Source organism: Acanthochromis polyacanthus, chromosome 1 (assembly GCF_021347895.1).
Source record: "Acanthochromis polyacanthus isolate Apoly-LR-REF ecotype Palm Island chromosome 1, KAUST_Apoly_ChrSc, whole genome shotgun sequence".
NCBI lineage: Eukaryota > Metazoa > Chordata > Actinopteri > Pomacentridae > Acanthochromis > Acanthochromis polyacanthus.
The window spans coordinates 56603766-56625845 of NC_067113.1; the positions used below are offsets into that span (position 1 = coordinate 56603766).

Genomic DNA, 22080 nt, shown 5'->3' on the forward strand with positions numbered 1-22080 from the left:
GGACTCATAAATATATGGTAGTTGTGTGGATTATTTGAGGAGGATGCACAGCTCACTCTTTAAAGCACTTTTCCTTTCAGATATTTGTTAAGATTAAGGACGTACTCTTCATGTCCTTGGGTAGATTTAGTGTATTTCTCGTGTGTTGTGTCTGTGTGTTTTTAAGGTGTGCCTCACAGGAGGGGAGCATGAAGTGAGACCATGGAAATGAATCAACTAAAGTGCAGTGCTTAGCAAGAGAATGGGTTATGTGCCTGTCTAAATACACTAAATATGCAAAAAGCAAAAAGAGTGTGTCAGAGATATCTCAGTGCATAAATGACACACTTTAAATACTGTAACTTCCTTTCTCAAATGTCAGCAGCAGCGGTCTTAATTTACCACAACTGAAGTAGCTACCAGACAGGCTATTATTAGATACAAGCCTTTTATTATAGTTTTTCCTCTTTTGTAAGTACACTTAATCAAATTTCAGTTAGAATCTTCTCCGTTTTCGGATTTGCTCTTGTTGCTGCGACAATGTGCTGTTGCTGCGGCTGTGAATACAAAGTTAACTCTCCCTCCATCTGTTTGACATTAAAAACTTGCCGCAGTTTCAGAGGACATAATATCTGCCATAATAATGCTTTTATTGTGAAACATTTGAATTATAGCCCATCTGATAGTGCTGATTAAAGGGATAACTTCAAATCTGATTTCCATAAGAATCAGGATAGATATGATTCTGAATTGATCCATGTATAACAAGCCATTTTTGTAGCAGTAGAAACTAATAGCATGTTGACACAACCAAAAAGTGACACTCAACTGCAAGGGCAAAGCTGGCAATTTTGATGTAATAATTAGCTTCGCTGGAAGTTTTTTCCTTTTGATGATTTTACTGTGTAGCCTGACCAACACTGTTGTCTTCAGGCTGTTATAGATATTTGACAGTTTCAGAAACTCGATAGCAACATATTAGCCAGATAGCACATTAAATATACAGACAGATGACAAATTAAAGGAGAAACCAGAGCCCTAAATAATAATATCCCATAGGGCCCAATGGTTTAATGAATTTCTTGATGAGTACAGTGATATGAATCGTATTCTATGACCTTCACAGTCACCAGATTGCAAGCTAGTTGAACACTAGTTGGAGATTTTGGGCTAATATGTGCAATATTTGTCACATTTTTACTAACTGGGGGAAAATTTACTGTAATATACATTTCCAGACCTCTATGGAAACAGAGAGAGCTCAAAATTGTCTTTTGCACACTTTAGTAAAGTTAAAAAAAGATAAAAACTAATGTTGAATTACTTCAGCTTGCCAAGTTGAAGCCAAAAGGTTCCTGAATTTTGGTCTCCTTACTGTTGGTCACAGCTAAGTCACTTGTGACAAGGACCACAGATTTTTTTTTTGTTTTATGTAGAATCCGGTGCAAAAATATTTAGTGAATTTTTAAATAAGACATATATTTTTATCAAGTATCCTGATTTTAAGCTTGGATTTGAATCATTTTCCTGATTCGTTCATTCTTAATGTGACAGATGAGTAGTTCAAAGACCACTGGAAAGTTGGAAACTTGATGATTCTGTCAGAAAGTTGTGATTTTGGTAATTTTAACGAACAATAAAACCAAATGTCTTTGAAAAATGCCAATTGAGGGTTAATTTGTCATCCGTCCTGTGCGTTCTCGTTTTGAGCTGACATACACGCCATAACTGATATACCCTCAGTAAACTAATATCAACTAATATACCTGCTCAGCCAATTTATTGTTCAGGCTCTAATCTGCAGATGGCGTCGGAATGAAATTCAATTATGTACGTTGTACCTTAGATGAGCTTTTCCTCAGTCCGTGCGATTTTAATAATTATTAATTGCAAACACACCTGATCCTGCATGTTAACTTGCATCCACAAAACCTGTGGCATCAGCAGACACAGCTGATTCAGTTGCAGCTTGAGTAACTGTGTTAAGGTTTGTCTCCTTTGGACAACTTTGCCACTGCTTCACTTTCCACATGTGGATAGCTTTAAGGTAAACACACTGGGAGCGTTGGCTGAGATCCAGAAATGTAAATGCTGGATTTCATTAGGTCTGAATGGCCTTCGTCAGCACACTGCTTCACCTCTCGAAAACTTTCTGAGCACAACAAACTGGCTCGCAAGTCATCAGCGTTCGTCAACAGCGGATGCAGCCGGCTCGGCCAAAGTGTATCTTGTACATCAGCAGAGTGTCTTGAGATGTCAGCCCCCATTAGGGCCTGCCAGGCATCACATGCCGACTGTCTAAATTTAGTTTAGTCTCTGTGCCATGATTAGATAGCCCAGAACGGGCGAGCCATGCTGCTGGCTGCTGGCAGCATGAAAGATGAACTTCATTCACGGGACATAATTAAGTGAAGGATTGGAGGAGGGGGTGCTAAGAGGTGGTAGGGGAGGAGAGAAGGATGGGGCAGATAAGATAAGATGAAACTTTAATGATCCCCGTGGGGAAATTGGGTCATTGCAGCACTAAAGAACGAGATATAGATGAGAATACGCACAAAAAAAGTAATTTTAGCTGTTGGTTTGTTTGTGTGTTTCTAATTGTTTTCAGAGCCTACAGTGCACATGAGTGGATTGGAGCATTTTAAAAATAAGCTGACCAGACTGATTTCACTGCTTGTCCTTTTTAAGGGGAAGTAATCATTCCTACTTGCTGCCTGTGACACATTTACAAATCCACACACACACGCACACATACACCAGCAGACGCTGTCAGCGGGGATGACGCCCCCTTGTGTAAAGGGAAGTTTGACCGGCTGTCCTTGAGCTCAAAGGACGGAGGCCGACATGATCCATTGGCTGGTTGCTCGCTTGAATGGTGTAATTAATTGCAGAGGCAGCCATGTTTTTGGGCCAAGCCCCACGACATGTCAGACCTGCCAGTCGCTCGACTTCATGCGCGTGGTGGCTGGCGTGGGATTGAGGCTGGCTTTGCACAGCTCGACATTTTCAGCCTCTTGATGTTAATGTTTTAGACGAGCCCTGAGATGCAATAATTTGTGCTTTCAGTGATTGGGTGAGAAATTTTGTCTTTAATTATATCGATTTTAGAAGGATGGATAATAAAAAAAAGAACAATTTTCACCCTCAGACACCCATCTCACCTGCCACTGTATTATTTTCACCTCTTTTTCATGTTAATTTTGCCCTACTTGCATCCGTGTCCATCCTTCACACTCCCAACGTTAACATCTCTGTTCATTTTTCTCTCTTTAACTCTCTCTCCATTGAGCCTTGCGACAGGTTGTGACAGGAGTCTGTTTAGCATGTAAGGTCGTGTAGAAGGTGATGACCTGTACGTGTGCGAGAGTCGGGTGATTGATGTCAGGTTGATCTCGGCTAATTATTCCTGATGTCCTGAGGCGAGTCTGTCTGTTGAGTGAACCTGAACACAGCGCCCACTGTACATGGAGCGAGGAAGAAGCTATTTCAGCAGGGAAACTGAGGGGAAAAAAGGAAAAAAAAAAATCTACTATTACAGCCAGTCACATTTGGAGTTTCGCTTCTCGTTATTGCAGAATTACCACTGCGGCATTATGAGTAGAAGGCCGCAATATTTCGACAGTTAATGACTCGAAGAATGTGCAGGAATATTTAGCCAGTTACTACAGTTTCCTTTTACTTTTAGCCAATTACTAGATGTTTGAAGCTGGAGCTGAGATGAAAAGATTTTTTTACTGTATTTATTTTTACATTTTTGTCACAAAGGTCCTGATTGGGCTGTTTGAAATTTGTAATATGCTTATTAATTTGACAAGGAATGCAACCACTTGTTTTCATAATAAATTAATCAACTGAAAATATATTAGTTTTCAGAGCCCCTGGTGCCTAATAGCCCAGACCACAAAGAAATTCAGTTTATCACTGAAAAAAGGTAAAACCATTTAAGTAGCACATAACAGATTTGTTTTTACTCAGTGGACAACTGAAGTATTTCAAAGATGCCCTTTAATAATAATAAAACCAGTATTAACGACTATTCGACTCAGAGGAGTCCTAAATTTTCCTAAAGGAGTCAGAGGTTGTCATCACTCAAAGAACATGCCACTAAGAGAATTAGCCTATCACAGCTTTCCACAACAACATAACTGATCATTTAAAGGACACTCCCAGAAGTCCCATGTCCATGCTTCGACAGGTCAGGGCCGTTTTGACAACACAAATGGAACCTATACAACACTATTCTGTGGTTTTAATGTTGTGACTGATCAGTGTATAAGCTGTTGTGCTAGTATTACACCAAAAAACACAATTTTTGCAAACCAAGTCTTCTCCTGCAGGTCAACATGATTTTGGTCCGCAATTTGCCACAATATGGGTACAGAGTGTCAGGCTCAGAGTATTAATTTCACTGAATCCCACAACTATCAGCGCTGCTCTGGTAGCTCATGATTGTTTGTATCTGCCCTGGTTTCGTTTTGCTTAAAATACTCAATAATGAGTCATTACTGACTACTTTTCTGTCAGTTTATTGATAACAAACCACGCTGTTTGTCTTTGTCACTTTTATCTTAGCTGGTTGGACATTATTACGTTAAAAGATAATGTTTTTAATTCGCTCATTCAACAAGTATTTTCAGTAGCAACTTGCAATTCAACTGTTTTTCACTGGATAATTGGATAATAGCTCATGTATCTATCTGTGACCTCATAAAACATGTTTGTATGATAAAGACTTTCATACTAAGATGGGGTTTCCTCTGCAGGAACTTTAATTGAGGACCAAGAACCAACTCAGAAATTAAATCTTTGAAACACGTCTGAGCCATTTAACGCTCACTTTCATGCCTTTGAATAATTTGGAAGCACTAGTTTAGGACAGTCTGTATTTGATATCGTCATTGTGGTTGACACGGAAGGTACTTTTTAAATGATTTGTAGAAATTCAGCTGGAGCTGCTAAAATCTGCATTTGCCAAATAACTATTCAGGTTGTGCAGTCCATGACACTAGAAGTTGTTTATACAGAGTATAAATAACTTGCACTATAATGTTTAGCATGTTTTTGGGAGTTTAGCTGTCAGTCGTGTTAGTGTGTGTTTTTACCCAGCCACAGCACACAGTTTTGTGTACAGTCTGTAAGCCACTCGCTTTACGACAGACTATAAGTCACAATGTCAGATTTTTCCAACTTTATGCATATCTTTTTCTTTTTAATAGATTTTAAGAGCAAGAGCTGGCATCTGACATCAAGCAGTTATTGCTGGATGGCAGAAATACTGCTGTTGCTATGGCAATGGTTCTTTCTCCTCTTCTCTTTCCTGGCAATTTATCCTCACTCTCTTTTACTCCCCTCCCCTTTTCATCAGTTCCTTTCCGTGTTTTGCTCTTCCCTTCTTCTTCTTTATTCTGTCTGACTTTCTGTTCACCGTCTATGTGGTCATTATACGAGGCAGGGTCCGCTTCACTCATGTACTCCCACACGTGTTCGAAAACACATGCTACAACGTCTACGGGCCATCGACACCATGAATCACACACGGGAACATACACAACACAGAGAAAAGCAACAATAAGAAAACTGAAAATCCAACAAAGGGCAGCCCACATTCACAGAGAAGCGCTCTGTCTTTCATTTCTTTGCTGCCTGTCGGTGTGTCTCTACCTTCTGTTGGGGGTGCTGCAGCTCTTTGTTACTCCTACAGCACCACAGTGAGCTTCTGCCCAACTGCCATTTACCCTCATTGCGGCAACTATGTTTTGGAGTCCTGCTACTTTTTTTTTTTTTGTGCCACGGTTTGCTTGCTCCACAATCTGCTGCAATCCTGTTACACAGCAGTCACCATATGATAGGCTTACCATCAGCACTGTTTGCAAAGTTAATAGACGCCATCAAAGTGTGAAGTGGAGATGTAATTCAATTTAACTCCGTCGTAATGCCTGGCCTAAAAGCGACTGTCCATGTGTGACAATTTCAGAGGGGTGTGTCATTCGTTTGGAAAGTGTAAAAGACCATCTCAGTGGGTAACCCCATAGAAAAATGGCAGAAAAAAGGGTTTCCATGTGAATTTTTGGAAACAAACGAAGGATCTATGCACTGAAATGCACTGTATGTTGTTTTCTGCAAATGTTCTATTCTTAGAAAGCGGATACTGTGAGGAATCTTGAAGTCGCTGCAGTTTTTTGGTTCAAAATTGTACTCTGTGTGTTGGTAGCCATGCTAACAGTCGGGGAATTTTCATGTGTGTGCGCTGCCTCCGAGCATGTCCCGAGGCACAACACCTGACTTAATAAGGTTGGTCAAACCACCAGCTGTATCCTGTGTCAGTATCCACCCAGACTGTCTGCCTTAATTTATTCATATGTTGCACCATGTGGTCTTCCATGTGAATTTTTCATCCCCCTTTTTTTTCTTTTTTAAGAAGCATGACTGAACAGACCTCGGCACTTACAGTTCACACCTGGTGGCCACTGGAAAGTGCTGGAAAGGAAAATTTGCATCTGCAGATTTCATTTATGTGCACAATTTATTATCTAAATGCAGTAATTTACAAATGTGCCATTTAAGAAAGAATGACCCCTCTTTACGACAGAAATATGGAAGTTTTCCATTTATTAACTGTTTCAAGTCTACCTTCACCATAAATGACATTGTAAATATATGCATCATTAATAATACAGCCCTTAAGGCTAAGCATGCAAATAATAAATCTCAGTAATTTTCTTTTTATATCTCTGCTGATTTATTTAGCAGTCAGGGAAATTAGCTGTGACCTTAAGTCGGCTATGATAATATGAAGTTCATATAAAGACCATACGTTTAAACTTGTATACATTAATGAGGCCCCTGGTCTGTGATAGCTGAACAAGCCTAGTCCATGGATGCCACACTGTTCTGGCTTGTTCAAGGCATTGATTTGCTCCTCCAGATCTATCCTGAGGTCCTTAGACTTTCCCTCTGTAGTGTTTGTAGCCGAGTCTAACAAGTCTATCAAATGGGCCTTATTTAAACTGGCTCAGAAGAGTCACCAGCTTTAGTGAATTGTCATCACTCAAAGGAAGTTAGGAGGACATGCCACTAAGAGAATTAGCCTAACACAGCTTTCCACAACAACATAACTGATCATTTTAAGGACACTCCCAGGAAGTCCCATGCCCATGCTTCAGTGGGTCAGGGCCGTTTTGGCAACACAAATGGAACCTATACAATATTAGGCCGTGGTTTTAACATTGTGACTGATCAGTGTATAAGCTGTTGTGCTAGTATTCCCCAAAAAAACAACATTTTTGCAAACCAAATATTCCCCTGTGGGTCAGCATGGCTTTGGTCCGCAATTTGCCACAATATGGGTACAGGGTTTCAGACTCAGGTTATTAATTTCACTGAATCCCACAACTATCTGGTAGCTCTGGTAGCTCAGGATTGTTTGTATCTGCACCGGTTTCATTTTTCTTATTAAGAAGTTGTTTTTTTCGAAATGTGACAAAACTGCTCCCCCAGGTCAGTATTTTCATTACCTGAAATAGTAACAGAGCTGCAATTTAAAATATCTACTTATTTCCTTATGAAACCTTCCCTGGAAAAAAAGCAAAATGTCACCAGGTCAGATATTTTGGAAGCTGTTTCATCTAAATCAGTTAAAGGCATAGCGAGCCTCAGGGAATTCACTGTACGAGTCCTTGTTATTTCATACACTCACGCACACACATTGTCACACCTGTACACTCATCTATGCTCAGTGTCCTCTCCCAGCCATCTGGGCCATCCATCAGGCCTCCTGAGCAGGTATAATCCAGGGAGGGAGTATCTTTTTACAAGAGTCCCATTAGTTTACGAGCCGTCTGCTCCCTGGCGCTATCACTTTGTCCTTTAGATGAGTTAGACCATTCAGGACTCTCTCACAGCATTCAAGGTTTATAGGAGGGGAGCTTAACTTTTTAATACACTGCATGATAAAGGTGTCTGTCCTGATTGTATTGTTTTTCTGACCTCAGTGGCAAAATAGCTTCAGATGATGCTGGCACAATGGCCTTCAGAAGCCGTGGCATTCACCTACTTTTTGAAGATTTTGAAGGTTTAGTGTACACTTGTGTCACCCATTATAATACTGTCTCAGTCTTAACTTTTGCTTTTACAGTTTGCATGTACTCTGATGAAGCTTTACATAGTGATTTTCCAGTGATTCCTAAATTCTACAGTTTCATTTAGCAGACAGTTCCTAAAACTGTGACTTTTTCATGATGGTATCAGATAAAAAAAATGCCCACAACAATCATGCATTTTGGTTCTTTAATTTGTTTTTGCTATAGGGTTTCTAGAGATATGAGAACATCTGCTGGATCAAAAATATAAATGCATCAATGCTAATATTTGGTTAAACATCCCTTGGCTTGGAAATAGACAATTTTAGCAGCCATCCACAAGCTTCTGGTTGCATCTTTAACAAATCTTTTTACAGAATTGCCTTCATGAAGTGGCCCTATTTAAAGTGGCTCAGAGAAGTCAGGACCTGTTGTCGAAACATTAAGAGGCCATGCCACAAAGAAAATTAGTTTAACGTAGCTTTCTATATCCACAAAACTGATAATCCAATTTTCTCTGTGTATTTCTTTTGCCCAGCAGATTTAGTTATTTTCCAAATGACCTGTAATAAAACTGTGAAAGAACCAAAATACATGATTGTTTTTGGCCTTTTTGCCATTTTCACCTTACCTTGGCGCTTTTGGTTGCCATCCACAAACTTGTGACTCTATATTTAACCACTCCTCTTGACTGAATTGGCTGAATGAAATTGCTCTAAGTAACTTTCCTGACCTGTTTAAGTCCTTGATTTGCTTCTTCAGATCTTTGCTGTGCCTCTTAGACCATGGTTCTGTAATGTTTGTGGCCGAGTGCAATGAGTATATCAAATGTGCCCTAATGAAATTGGCTCAGAGGAGTCAGCTGCTGTAGTTAAGAAACCATGCCACAAAGAAAATTAGCTTGATGTAACTTTCTACATCCACAACACTGATCATTCAAATTTCTCTGTGTATATTTTTGTCCCAGCAGATTTGGTAGTTTATCCAAAAGATCTATAATAAAACTGTAGAAGTTATCATATATATAAAAATTGGCTCAGAGGAGTCAGCAGCTGTAGTCAACTGTAATCATTCATGAGGAGTTAAGAGGCCATGGCGCAAAGAAAATTATATTATCACCAGAACTGACACTGTAAATTTCTGTATGAATATTATGTATTTTAATAATTTACGCTAAATTCCTATCATAAATATATGACAAAAACAAATTGTATTAGTTGCTCTTTTCCATCAGAGAAAAATAAGAGTCATAGAAGTGACTGGACACTCAAAACTGCCACGATATGCATGGTCTTTTCAAGTGCATGTAAACTATTGTTCACACCTGTTCATCTCTGCTTCAGCTTGAGGTTGTGCTTGTCTCACACATCTGTAGTACACTAAGTAAAAGATAACATTACTGTTTGCGGCACTACCTGATGTTTAGATGATGCCAGCAGTGTTGATTCTGGAGTTGCTGAGGAAGCTTGGGCAGGTGTGTGTGCGGTACTCACGTGCGTAAACGTGTGTGTTGCCGCGAACCTTGTGGTGTTTTGCCCCAGTGGTCGCGCTCCGTCTGAATGATGCCTGAATAGTGCATGGCTCCGGCCCGCCAACCGTCTTTCCTCCTGCTCCCATCAGCTCCCTGCTCAGCCAGCACTGACTGACAGCACTTCTTCCCTTTTCTCGCTGTCTTCCATTCTTCTTACTGGCCTTCACAGAACTGTGCACACAGGTAGGTAGACTGACTGACAGGCAGGTAGACAGGCGGACATGGAAAAGGTACAGGTACACACTCTGACGTACAATCACACATAGACGCACACACTTCCTCATAGTTACTCCATTTGATTTTTTTCCCCCTTATTGCATGCTGGTTTATACCAAGAGCCCTACACTTCCAGTTAAGCTCCATTGTTTCGGTCCACTCATGAAGCATTCAGTCCTTTATGAATACAAACATGATTGTAGTTATGGCACTTGACTGTATACTTGCCTTTTGTGTGTAATAAAGATTACAACCTTAATTAGACTCTTAATGGATACTTACTTGAAATCTTCACATTGTCTTACATTTGGAATTCTTTTCATCAGCTGAAAACTAAATATTTTTCTCAGGTTTAATTTTCACATGACACAAATGGTAGTATTTAGCATCTGAGGCCCCGTCCACACGAAGACGGAACGCTGAACAGTTTCAAAAACGATCGCCATAAAGACGAAGGCGTCTCAGAAATTGTGTGCGTCTACACGAATGCACTCGATATGCATGGAAACGCTGTAAAACGCATGCCAGACCTCTAGGGGCGCTGTAACGATTTGACGGAAACACGCGCAAACAGAAGAAAAATCTGTGGGCATTAGCACTTGCTGCAAAAGTTGTAAACAGAGAACTTCATCAGCACATTTGCTACACTGTACGCCGCCATTGTTGTTGTCGTGGCCGCGTGTGGCGCATGCGTGTCAATGAAGATACAAAACTATGACGCAAGCGCTTCTGAAAAGCAGCGGATCGCCCGTACACACGGAGCTGTGTAAACGGCGTTTCAAAATCTTTCCACTCTGGAACCCGTTTTCAAAAATGATCGTCTACAGACCCCCAAAACGCCGTCTTCGTGTGGATGATACGCAGATTCGGCAAGAAACGTATGCGTTTAGACCTCGTTTCGTCTTCGTGTGGACGGGGCCTGAAGCTACAACTTTCAGATTTTGATCAGATATATCGGTATTGGTGTATATGTCGTCTGATATTTCTTTCCAGAACATACAACAGAAAAAGATGCTTGGAGTAATTTAGAAACTGTGTTAATGTGTAGTGCAGAGAAAGTAATTATTGTAGAAACAAAACAGCTCCAACTCAAATAATTTACAATCCACTCAGCAGTGCATGTTGAAGAGCTGAGCAGAATGTGGTGCAGAGTCTAGTTTCATCTTTATAGCAAGTTGCTAACTAGTTTGTGAAATACACTGCTGAAAAATAAGTGAACCATGATCCAATCTTTTCTCCTTTTTAAATATAACACTACCATGTATATAAGCAATATTGGGCAGTGCATCAATTTCAAAACACTGACATTTAGGGAGAATTTTGTACTCCCTAAGATCTGTATCAGTCCCAAAAGTCAGTTGGGCTCTAAATGTTTCTTTCATTACAATAACTAAACTTGTATCTCCCCTAAGTGTTTGGATCACCCATCTCAAATCAGCAGTTTTTTGGTACAGTTTGTCCTTAACCGTCTCTTTGTTGAAATATGGATTGTAAATATGGAAAGATATTTGTGAAATTTCAGGCAATTTTAACTTCATCCTTGGACTCGCCTCTTTTGTCAAACAACCCGTGATTGTCTAGGGACTGATGAGAAATGATGTTTATTAAAATAAGTAATGACGTGAATATTAAAAAAACAATAGGATGTGATTGTTTAATCAGGACAAAATGACTGAAACACTCTACGTACTGAAAGCTCAACAAGTCCTTCAAATTAAAGGACAAAATATATCATTACGCAAGACTTCTTGAATGGCATAGAACTGTTTTGTCTTATGGTTCTGTCAGCAGACTGACATTAAGACTGTAAAAATAAAAATAGATCAATTTTATGTCCTAACCCTGTGATTATGATTGAGTTATGTTTAAAACAAAACGGTTATTTGTGTTTAATGCCTCTCATTTTTATTGATCCTGCTTTCACTTGGAAACTTGAAAACAAGACTTGCCTCAGGTGTTAAAGTGCTGTACTTTGTTGACTCATCCAGCTCAGTCTTTTTCATGTGTGATTATTTTGGTTCTATAGCTGTGCCGCCCGACTTCCTCTTTTGCTCCTGTCACAGTCATTGTGGTTGCTAGAAGGCTTTTATCACTTGATCTTAAACATATATTGTTTATTCTCGCTGAAGTTCTGGCGCCATCATTCTTCCTTGGACAGTTTTAACTTTTTAGTCAAATGTCAGTAGGATTTTGAACGAAAATGCGTTGTGTAGCTAAATGTTAAAGAAGTGGTCCTGTGACCCACATGTAAGTGGTTCAAATCCCCATGTAGACTGAGAGAATCTGGGCCAGAGAGGTGAATAAGACACACTCTCTCCTCCTTCAGCTAGTACAGTTGAGGTGGCCTTTGTCGAGGCGCCCCACCCCATCTGTTTTACCGGAGTTGCTGTCGGCAAAGGTATATGAGTGACTGCACGGCAGAACTCGATGTTGTGTTCATTTGATGTGACCTCTACCTCTCCTGATAACTACTCCCATCATGCTGTTATATAATACTTCTGGTTATCTCAGCTGGTTAAACAAGTTTTTGAGAAATGCAAACATATATTTTTGCCCTCTGAATGTTTCGAGAGTCATTGAGCGTTCACTGCCTCTGAGGGTCCCACATCAGAGCAGCTGTTGTGGGTGTTCAACATAAGGTACACCGTGTCCTAATCACCCCCAGTGGTCCCCAGCTTAACTCCAGCCAAGACAAAGTGCACCCTTGTAAGTTCATGCATAATGGAATACGGTAGCCCCAGACAAAAGCCTCGCAGCAGTTGCCCTTGAGTTGCACATTGCTCATGTTACAGGTGTTTTCACGCCAGGAAGAAATTCAGCTTCCTCCAGGGTTGGGTCTGTCTCTCCACACCGATCCCCTGAGGCCTGCCGGCATGATAAACACCCGCAATACTGATCACACTAATCACAAAGAATGTATATCATAATGTGATGCTTTATTGGTCCCAGTGGGGAATTTCACTTGCCCCTGCTTGCACTTTTTTATGTATGCTTTGAAATAATTGCCTGTGGGTTGAATTGACTGTAAATTGAGTTTTTGCCTTAATGAGTTTCCTCGGCATTGCTTCTGTACAGACCTGTTAAAGGCATGTTCTCACAGTTTCAATTAGGTGATTTTATAGCAGGTATTGCCACGTATAGAGAGGAGTGGCAAATTTGTCAGCTTCAAAATGGCTCGTTTGCATCCTAAACTTTGTTCACCGAAACTGACGTTGACAGCTAGTCCCCCGTCACCTCCGGGACGGTCGCAGAAACTTTTTCGCCCACATTGTGACAAGTGCCCGCTGAGCAAAAAACAACAGATTAATTTTCAAAATGTCACGAAATGCCTTTAATTTATTCCAGTGGAGCTGGGGCTCGGCTGTCTCATTCATAATGCACAAGAGATGCCCCAGAGAGTCAGATATGTTTTCTGAGAGATGAGCTAGCCTCACGCTAATGAAACGACATCTGCAATTTAGCCTGCGCGTCAACTATGCTCATGTCGTCCTCTCTGTCTCTGCCCACTGTGGGGAAATGGAGTTTTATTTCTCAGAGATGATTTCTCAGGAATTAGAGATGAGTATGGCTATCTAGTAAGCATTTAGGAAATAGGGGCTATAGACATATTTCCTTGGAGAGCATATTTGCATCAGAATAATGCATCACCTCAGAATCTATTTCACAGATGGATTATGGATTATATATTTGCTTATGCAGATCTCCTCTCAAAGAATCCTTTTAGCCCAGGACTAATTAAAATGTGTGAAACTGGACGAATCCAATTCATCCTCATTGAATTTACCGTCGTCTTTTCTGTACCAGTGTGGTGTGTCAGAACTCTGGCAGCTAACCTGTGGGTTTATAAGTCATCCAGGCTCGTGTTGGGGTAACTGTGATTTGGATTCTGCATCGGTCCGGCTCTCCGCTGTTTGGAAGACAGCGATTTGGAGGAATCGAGGCTGTGTCTGCGCTTTTCTCTATATGATGTATGGGTCTTACGGGCACATCTGCTTGTTCTGCCAGCCACATGGTGCAAGTAAATATTTGCCCCTTGCCCTTTCTACACACTTGTACAGATCCACACACACATACACCAGCAGTGCACACAGTCTTTCTCCCTCAAGCTGTTTCTGCAGACCAGAAGGGGCAGCGCTTTTTTGGAAATCACTGCAGCATCAGGATGTAAAGACCATTAGCCAACTTCTGCCTTCCCACCCCTTCACCCCTCCTCTCTATACCCCCCTACTGTGAGATTAATGCCAGGTAGGAGAAATATAACATAGTTTAATTAAGCCCGAGCCACCAAGATTCATGGACTCATTTCTTTGTCTGACAGTTCAAATGAAGGTTCAAAAGGTGCAAGGCAAGAGGAGAGACACCCTTGACTAGCTGTTAGGAGCATAATGAATGTGGAGGTCCACATAGGATAACAGATTCAGCCTTAAACACTTGGACTGTGCTGCAAATGGCTTCTACATTACTTCTGTGCCGTTGTAACACGCTGCATGTCGCTGCAGGCAGCCTGTTGGTGAGTTCAGACATGTGAACGTACACCAACGCAGATGCTGCAGGCAAAGATCCAAAGATGTAAAGAATTAGTTGGATATTGTTCAAATAAGAAGCTGTTCAGATGAATGCAAATTAATAATATACAAGTCATTTGACATGCAGTAGTGGCAATCGATGACCACAGCTCTTCTTGAACTTGCTTAACAGAAAGTAGCTTCATGAAAATGTGCCCAGACTGAGACGTTTCCAGTGCAGAAACAGGACCACAATGCAAACCGATTTTGCCATGCCAGCAACATGAGGTCTTGCATAGTAATGAGTAATTCCACCAACGAAAGAAAAAAAGCAGTAAACAAAATGCTTTTTTTTGAAGTCATGCCGATTTAGCTTTGCACCGAAACAGTTGCTGAAGAAGCTCTAAAGTCCAAAATGCAAATTCTTTGCATCAAAGCCTTCATATGTCCAATTGCATTACTGTATCTGGCACAGATTGCAAAATGGAAAGAGAGAAAGAAAATAGCAGAGTGAAGACAAGAGACGGGCCAGAGAGAGACTTTCATGTTTACATAAAAGAAAAGGGAACTGTACAGTGTAACTTACTACAGTATGACAATGTCAGAGCTTCAGCATCACTGCAAAAAGTATCCGGTCCACCTGTTAGCTTTTAACGTAAACCAATGTGATTGCTAGTTTAAATGAATGCTGGTAAGGTGCAAATCAACAAATTGGAAAAGTGATGCCGTGTTAACTTTTATGGCAGGATGAAGCTAAGTCACCTGTCCAAAGCTGAATTCACTACCAGCAATAATATTAGTACAAGTCAGATATGTCTGACACACAGCTAATTACTTTGCTTTAAAAGTCATTCATCCCAGGCTAACATTAGCAGCTTGCTTTCAAAGTAGGTGACAACTGATGTCAGATATTTCGTCACAGGTGTTGTCTTTTTTGTATTCCTCTTGGATTCTGACACTGTTTCTCAAAGTCAGAGAGGAGGACGTTTTGTCATCCTGTCTTTGTGCCTGTCAAACCTTCATTCTTTATCTCCTTTAACTTCACCCAGAAAGCTGATATCTTATCTGAACTCTCAATAGGCCTCAGATTAGGTATGGGAGCATACAATTTAAGCAAGAAAATACTTAAAAGAAAACAGCAGGCAGCCAATTGTTAGGTCATTTTAAACAGTTTTATTTTTTCTTTCTTAACCCTCTGCACCCCAAACTACAGGCTATAGAGTAATGTAAATAACACTATTTATTGAAGCCAGAAGCTGTAGAAACACAGAGAATTTGGTTTTTCAGCTTTCTAATGGTCAGTGTTAATGGTCTGGTAAATTAGTTTAAGTAAATAAAAGGTTAAAACCATTACATTTTATCCAAATCACTTTATTTTATGTGTCTTCCTAGAAAATTTGCCCAAAATATCCTGTTTTCTCAAACCAGGTTGTGAAAAAACAGTATCACATTCTGCACTTCTTGGCACAACTGATATACTATGACTATGACCAACAGTCACATGACAAAAATTCAGGAACTATTTGGCTGAACTGCAGACCGTGTGTTTAAAGGTTAAAGGTCAAAAAAGGTCAAAAGGTTCTTTATTGTCGTATCATTCCACATATGCACATGAAACAATACGAAATTGGACCCTGGTCCCGGTTTCAGCCATCAAAAATATATAAAACACTTTCATAAAGACAATATAAGTATAAAGAGACACACTAATATATACAATATATACAAACCTGCAACATAATTATATGTGCAGTGAACCAACAGTTTGTGCATTATTTATTAGGTAAATAAATAAAGAGCCTGAGTATATAGGAGACAAGTTTGAAAATAAAACAAAATGGAAGTAAAATATCTTTTCTAAGTCCAGACCATTAATTCACAAATATTAGAAACACTTGTGGGCACTTGGACAGTTGTTATGCATATTGATTACAGATTTTTTTCATTTTTGAAAAAAAATGAGCATAGGTGCAGGTTTTTATATTGAATTGGGTTAGTAAAGGGTATGTCTTGATTAATAATTGATAGAATAATCGCTAGAATACTAAATTGATGAAAGAATTGCTAGCTGCTGCACTACACTGAATGCACCACCATCAAGCTGAAGATGGACAATTTAGAAAATGCTGAAAATGAATGCAGTACCCGACAGAATGATCTTTTATCTCGTGCATTCTTCTGTCTTGTCAGAATCTGGTAGCGACATTACCCATAATGGAACCACGACCGCAGAAAGTTTTGTGAGAAATTCTGGTGTCTTATGCTAATTTGGCCTCGAGCTGCTAGCCTCATGCAGAGATGAGAGGGCTATGAAGCTCACTTCTTTCTCATCCGCAGATTTTTTTCAAAAAGCTCGTAGTCTTCAGTCCCAGCCGACACTGACTCGTGACATCTCCTGTGGCAATTTATCAGGCTTTTGCTCAGATCCCCCTGGAGCAATAAAGGCTTTGCAAAAGTTTTTTTTCTCGCTACATATGCACTTCCTAAAATCTGAAAGCAGACTTTGATGTGTTTAAAATAAAGAGTGCAATTGCTGTTTTAGTGCATCAGAGTGTAGATCTCAGAAAACCGTCAATTTAATGTAATTATGTGCATTTCATTATGTGCATTTAATACATGCACTTCCATGTGTTGCCCTGTACTTGTTGTATCCCGGAGGAGCAGAAAGGAAAGAAGCAAAGAGACACAGAAGTGAGAATCCATGAAAAACCTACGGCACTTTTTGCTTTTGAACTTTCATGGTCGGTGTCATGCCGGAGTTTCTTTTAAATCTGTTTTTTTTTTTTTTAACATGCGACTTGCTGCTGCACAGGTAGCCTTGGGGTAATCGAAACCTTCCCACACTGCGGGGCTCTGACTGTCTCTGAACCCACAGAGCCGTGCTGTGCACTAGATCACTGTATTGAATTTCTATATAATTAAAGTCACTGGGGACAAGGTAAGGGAGAAATTTTAAGTGGAAGATGTGCAGGAACTATAGTAAATAAATAGCTACTCCCATCAGCTGAACAAGCTCTAATGCGTTTCACTCAATTTAGCCAATGGACTTAGCCCATTGCTGTTTAGCTGATTGCTGTTTCCTATTCTGCTATCTGTCACTGGCTCTCCGTCGTATTTGCCTTGAAGAACAGGCGAGGCAGAGTCATTTGGCAGCGCTAATCAATACTGTTCACTCCGTGCGAAGGGCTTATCAATTTCCAGCCAGTGCCTTGAATAAGAGTGGAGGAGGAATTTGGCTTATTCATTAGGTACATTTGTTTCTTTTTTTTCTTTTACTCCGAAAAGTGTGTTAAGGCTGTGCCATTTCGTTTGCACGGAAATCAATTTCCTCTCATTCCCTTCACTCTTGGAATGCAGGTAGAACAGTGGCAGCGCAATTACAAGTGAAGAGATTTCCATTGCGTTTTTATGTTTGTCTCTGCTTGTGCCGTGGCAACTCGTCTTATCGAATGCTAATGGGGGGTTGTAGACTTGTGAGGCCCAGGCCGAGGGAACTTATCTGTGAATAATGGATGAGTTAATGTTAGCGAGAACTCATCCAGGAACCTCCTGCTCTTAAGAATACTGCTGAAAAACACATAATCGTATATCTTCAATATCCTAAACTGCCTGATCCTGGTCGACAAGGTCATACAGCGATTTCACTTCCTCTCAGGGCCTTATGTGGGTGAGAAATACAGCACTGAGTAAAAGTTTAAGTTGCTCAAAGTAAAGTAAGAATGGTTTGTGAATATTACCATGGAGAGCTTCATGTTAGCATGCAGTTCAGTAAGCTGGAAAAACTTAAATCAATATTTGGCGTTATGCTTTGCTTTAAACAGCGTCTTCTCTCCAAGACACACGAGTTTTTCAAGGCACTTGGTGTTCTGTGGATCATTCTGTCTCATTTACTTCAATTTCTTCCTGTAATTCGTGACTCAGTGATGTTGAAGCTCTGGGCTCTGTGGGGGCCAAACCATCTGCTTGCAGGACTCCTTCCTCTTTTTCTAGTCTTGACTCCATATCCTTAAGGCTTGTTTGTGATGCTGGCAGAAACCGATCAGATGCCTCCCTGATTGTGTGCTATTGATCATAGCATCAAAATGCCTAAAAAACCTTTGCACAGTGCTGAATTGCATATAATGTACTGTTGTGAGGAAAAATGTGTCATGAATTGAACAAAAAATCCAACAAAACCAATGTGCGTCAGAATGAAAATTACAGTGCACTGGGTGGAGGCCGTACAAAGGCTTTATCTCTGTTTATTAATATGACCTGTTTTTGGTTCAGGGAAATCAGACCCTGCACCTTTTATTGTAGTTTGCTTGTTGTGTTCCATTCACTGTAAACAGGATGAAATAGAAGCCCCCGGTTGCTAAATAACACAAGACAAAACACTTCCTCTGTGCTGGAGAGAAAAGAGCTGGCTAGCACTTAGCATTCAGACATATTTTTCTGGGTTTTATGGACCCAAAGGGACTACTCTCCACCAATTTGAAAGTTCAATTTGCACCTCTCCATCAGATTTATTTTACATTATAGCCTGCAGGCTCTCCATGGCCGGCCTGGGGAAAATGTAAGTTATAATCCACTTCTAGCCCATCAAATATTTTCAGTGAAAGAAAAGACGGACAGGATGGGAGGTTTGGACAGTGAGGATATGGTTGTTAGTAGCTGCTTGATTGACTGATTGACCACACCACCACGCTGGGCTTAACTGTAGGCTGGTAAATGCCCATTAATCATGAGGAAAGGTGAGGAAAGTTTTATTTTGAGAGACAGGAACAGATTGTTGAAAAAATGCCACATTTAGGAAAACATGCTTAACCACAGCACAAGATCAGTAATGTCCAAAACAATGGAGGAGACAAGAACCTGTCTAAAGCTGAGGCTGATGTCAGTATTAATATTTGAGATCAAAGTCGGAATTTCTCTGCAACAGTCTGGGGCTTTTTAAGTACTCATAGTAAAAGAAAATAGTTAAGACATCTACAAGAAAAATAAGCATTTCCTCTCCAGGACAACTACTTATTAAAATATCAATTGATTTTAGTATAACAAGCCCCTTCTTCCACGGTCAATATTTGAGAGTTTAAACGATAACGGCATATTATCTGTGATTGTTTTTCAATACTAAGTGCATTTTCTAACTTTAGACGTGTTGCAATTCAACACCGCACTGTGGTGGCAAGTTCTGCACGATGCTTGGCACAAGCTGCCTGCCAAGAACGTTGAAAAACTTTGCAGAAGTGAGAATTGTTGCTATTTTATAGGCCCCATATGGTGAATACCCATTTATTGTGTGTTGTGTATGTTTGATAACTTGGAGGTGTAAACTGAAAGCTGTGAGATTATGAAGACGCTTGCTACTGCCAGAAGACCTCCCAGCTTTGGCAAGCCAGGAATAAATGTATCTAGGTGTACATACACAGTAGATGACGGATAGTCGACAACCTAAAATCTGCATAATCTTGAATTCACTGCTGCCTCTTCTATTCCGAATGAACAGGGGTATACATGCTAGAACTGCTTCTGCTAACTCTAAAGTGTCTCAGCCATTAGCAAAGCATATTTAATGTTCTGCTATTGGCTGCAGGAGTGAACACAAATTTCTGATGCATTCCCAGCACCTGAGGAACTCAAGACTCCCATCGGTAACCTATATTTCTGACAGCAATATCCCCACAACAATGGTTCAGTCTTAGTGTAGTGCATGTTGTGGGCTAATACGGCTAACGTTACCATTAGCTTTTAGCCGACAGATCGGAACTCTAGAAAATTGTAGGATCAATCAGAGGTTGTAGTAACCTATAAACAATGACTGGCTGTGGGGTAAAGTGTACTCATGTGTCTGCTGTGCTTCACTTCAGTCCGCATTTTCCTTCTCTCCCGCTCCCTGTGCTCGCATATACTGGGATTTAATATGAAGCTGCTCACATTTAATTTTCTTTTTCTGTTGTCAGAATTGTACAGTAATGGTGAAATGAACCATCTGTACAGTATCTTGATCTCAAAATTTGAAGGGAACCATGTGAGACTTTCATTAAATGCCTGAAAATGGGCCACAATATGGGATTTTTGAAAGAAAATGCCTGCCACCAAATGTTGATTAAATACATTTTCCCCCATTTACTGCATTTTGTATTAGGGTGTTGGAAAAAATTAGTGACTATTAATGCTTTCAGTTTTACACAACTCCCCACGTTTAATCCCTCACTTTTACATGATTTCACAGAAACGCCTGCGTACATGAACAGAATGGGTCTAAAATTCTTGTGTTGTCATCCATGTTTTGCAGAAGAGCTACGGAAACTCAGCTGGTCTGGAATCCCGCGACAGGTCCGACCGATAGCGTGGAAGCTCCTCTCAGTAAGTTTCATGCACACACACTTTCACACACGTTCAAACACTGAGAGACGCGCTGAAACGAACTCTAATTTATGTAAAGCATAAAAATACTCACCGAAACACTTGGGCGCAAACACAGTGGAGTACAAAAACCTATGTAACCTCACACGTAAACAGAAGGAAAACACAGATTAATCAAATGTACACACGCTCGCATACACACAAATGCAAACTCACAAATAATAAACACATTACAGATGGTCGCAGGCACACACGAGCACACACAAAGTGGCTGTCATGTTCCTTCTCCCCACCTCCCCTACCCCTCTTTTTTGATTTATGAAGACTGGTACCAGTCCTGCTTTTTTTTCTCTTTTTTTTTTGAACTTCAATAGGGAAAATTAATTGCGAGGCACAAATAATTTATTCATGAGACGCACGGTGTGTTTACTCATTAAGCCATTGTTGTGGTGTACAGCTTCTAGTCTGCAGAGAGAAGACTGGCTTTTTGAACGCCATGACTTTCCCATTAATTACCGCACAATAGCTAATGTGCCGCAGAAAAGACGCCATTAAAGGTGTGTGTGTGTGTGTGCGCGCTTGTGTGCCTGTTTGTGTTTTTTGGTGGTGGGAGGTTACCAACTGAGCGCTTTAACCATTAACTGCTGCTTTGTTTGGTGCTCAGCTGAAGTGAAGGCTCATAACACCGTATGAAGTCTCAAAGCTCTGCCTGCAGTGTAGGCAGTCAAACACAGGGGAGGGGAGGGGGGCACCTGAGTACTTTTGCCCACTGTTTTGTGTGTTTCTGTACATGTGTGTGCATCCGGGTGGTAGCTAATGTAGCATAGATAACACCCCGTTAATGGTTTGTTCAGTTGTACATCTTTGTCTTTCTGCGTTTGCGTGTCCGGACAGGGTGTGTGCATGCGTGTGGGTTGCTGCCTATACAGTGTGTCCATATGTAAAGTTAACACAACAGCGCACTTCAGGCTTGCAAAGCGCAGCTGCCCCGTGGTCTGTATAAACGATGGTTGGACCGCCTCTGCTTCCCTGGGGAGAAACAGATGGAGCTAGCAGAGGTGGGGATTGTGTGCAGGGCAGAGAAGCAAGGAATAACACAATAAACAGAGAGCACAGAGGAATGAAAGCAGATCTGGGAATAAAAATAGAAAAACAGAGAAAAAAATCAAAGAAATTAACCACCGTTATTGGTTAATGTTAAGACAATTCCTCCTCCACGACTACTTCTGCCGCTCTTCCACAGCATTTAGCCTAAAGGGAATAGTTTGACAGCTGTGGTAGACAAGTGTAATTACATTTTGACAAATTGGTGAAATTAAAAGCATGCCAAATTAGTTGGTTCCATGCAGTATAGTACTACAGTGTATGTGGAAGAAAAGTTCTCAGTTATGGCTTTCTCTCTGTGATTTCTAAGCAGACGTGT

At 40.5% G+C, this 22080-nt stretch overlaps 1 protein-coding gene across 2 annotated transcripts in view; it reads left to right on the forward strand.

Moving 5' to 3' along the window:
* Positions 1 to 22080, forward strand: part of tbc1d22a (TBC1 domain family, member 22a) — a 166140-nt gene that overhangs the window by 13944 nt on the left and 130116 nt on the right. For both annotated transcript variants that reach the window (XM_051946344.1, XM_051946341.1), the window contains exon 6: positions 20587 to 20657. In XM_051946344.1, the coding sequence (XP_051802304.1) occupies positions 20587 to 20657 (71 nt within the window). The remainder of the gene's footprint in view (positions 1 to 20586; positions 20658 to 22080) is intronic.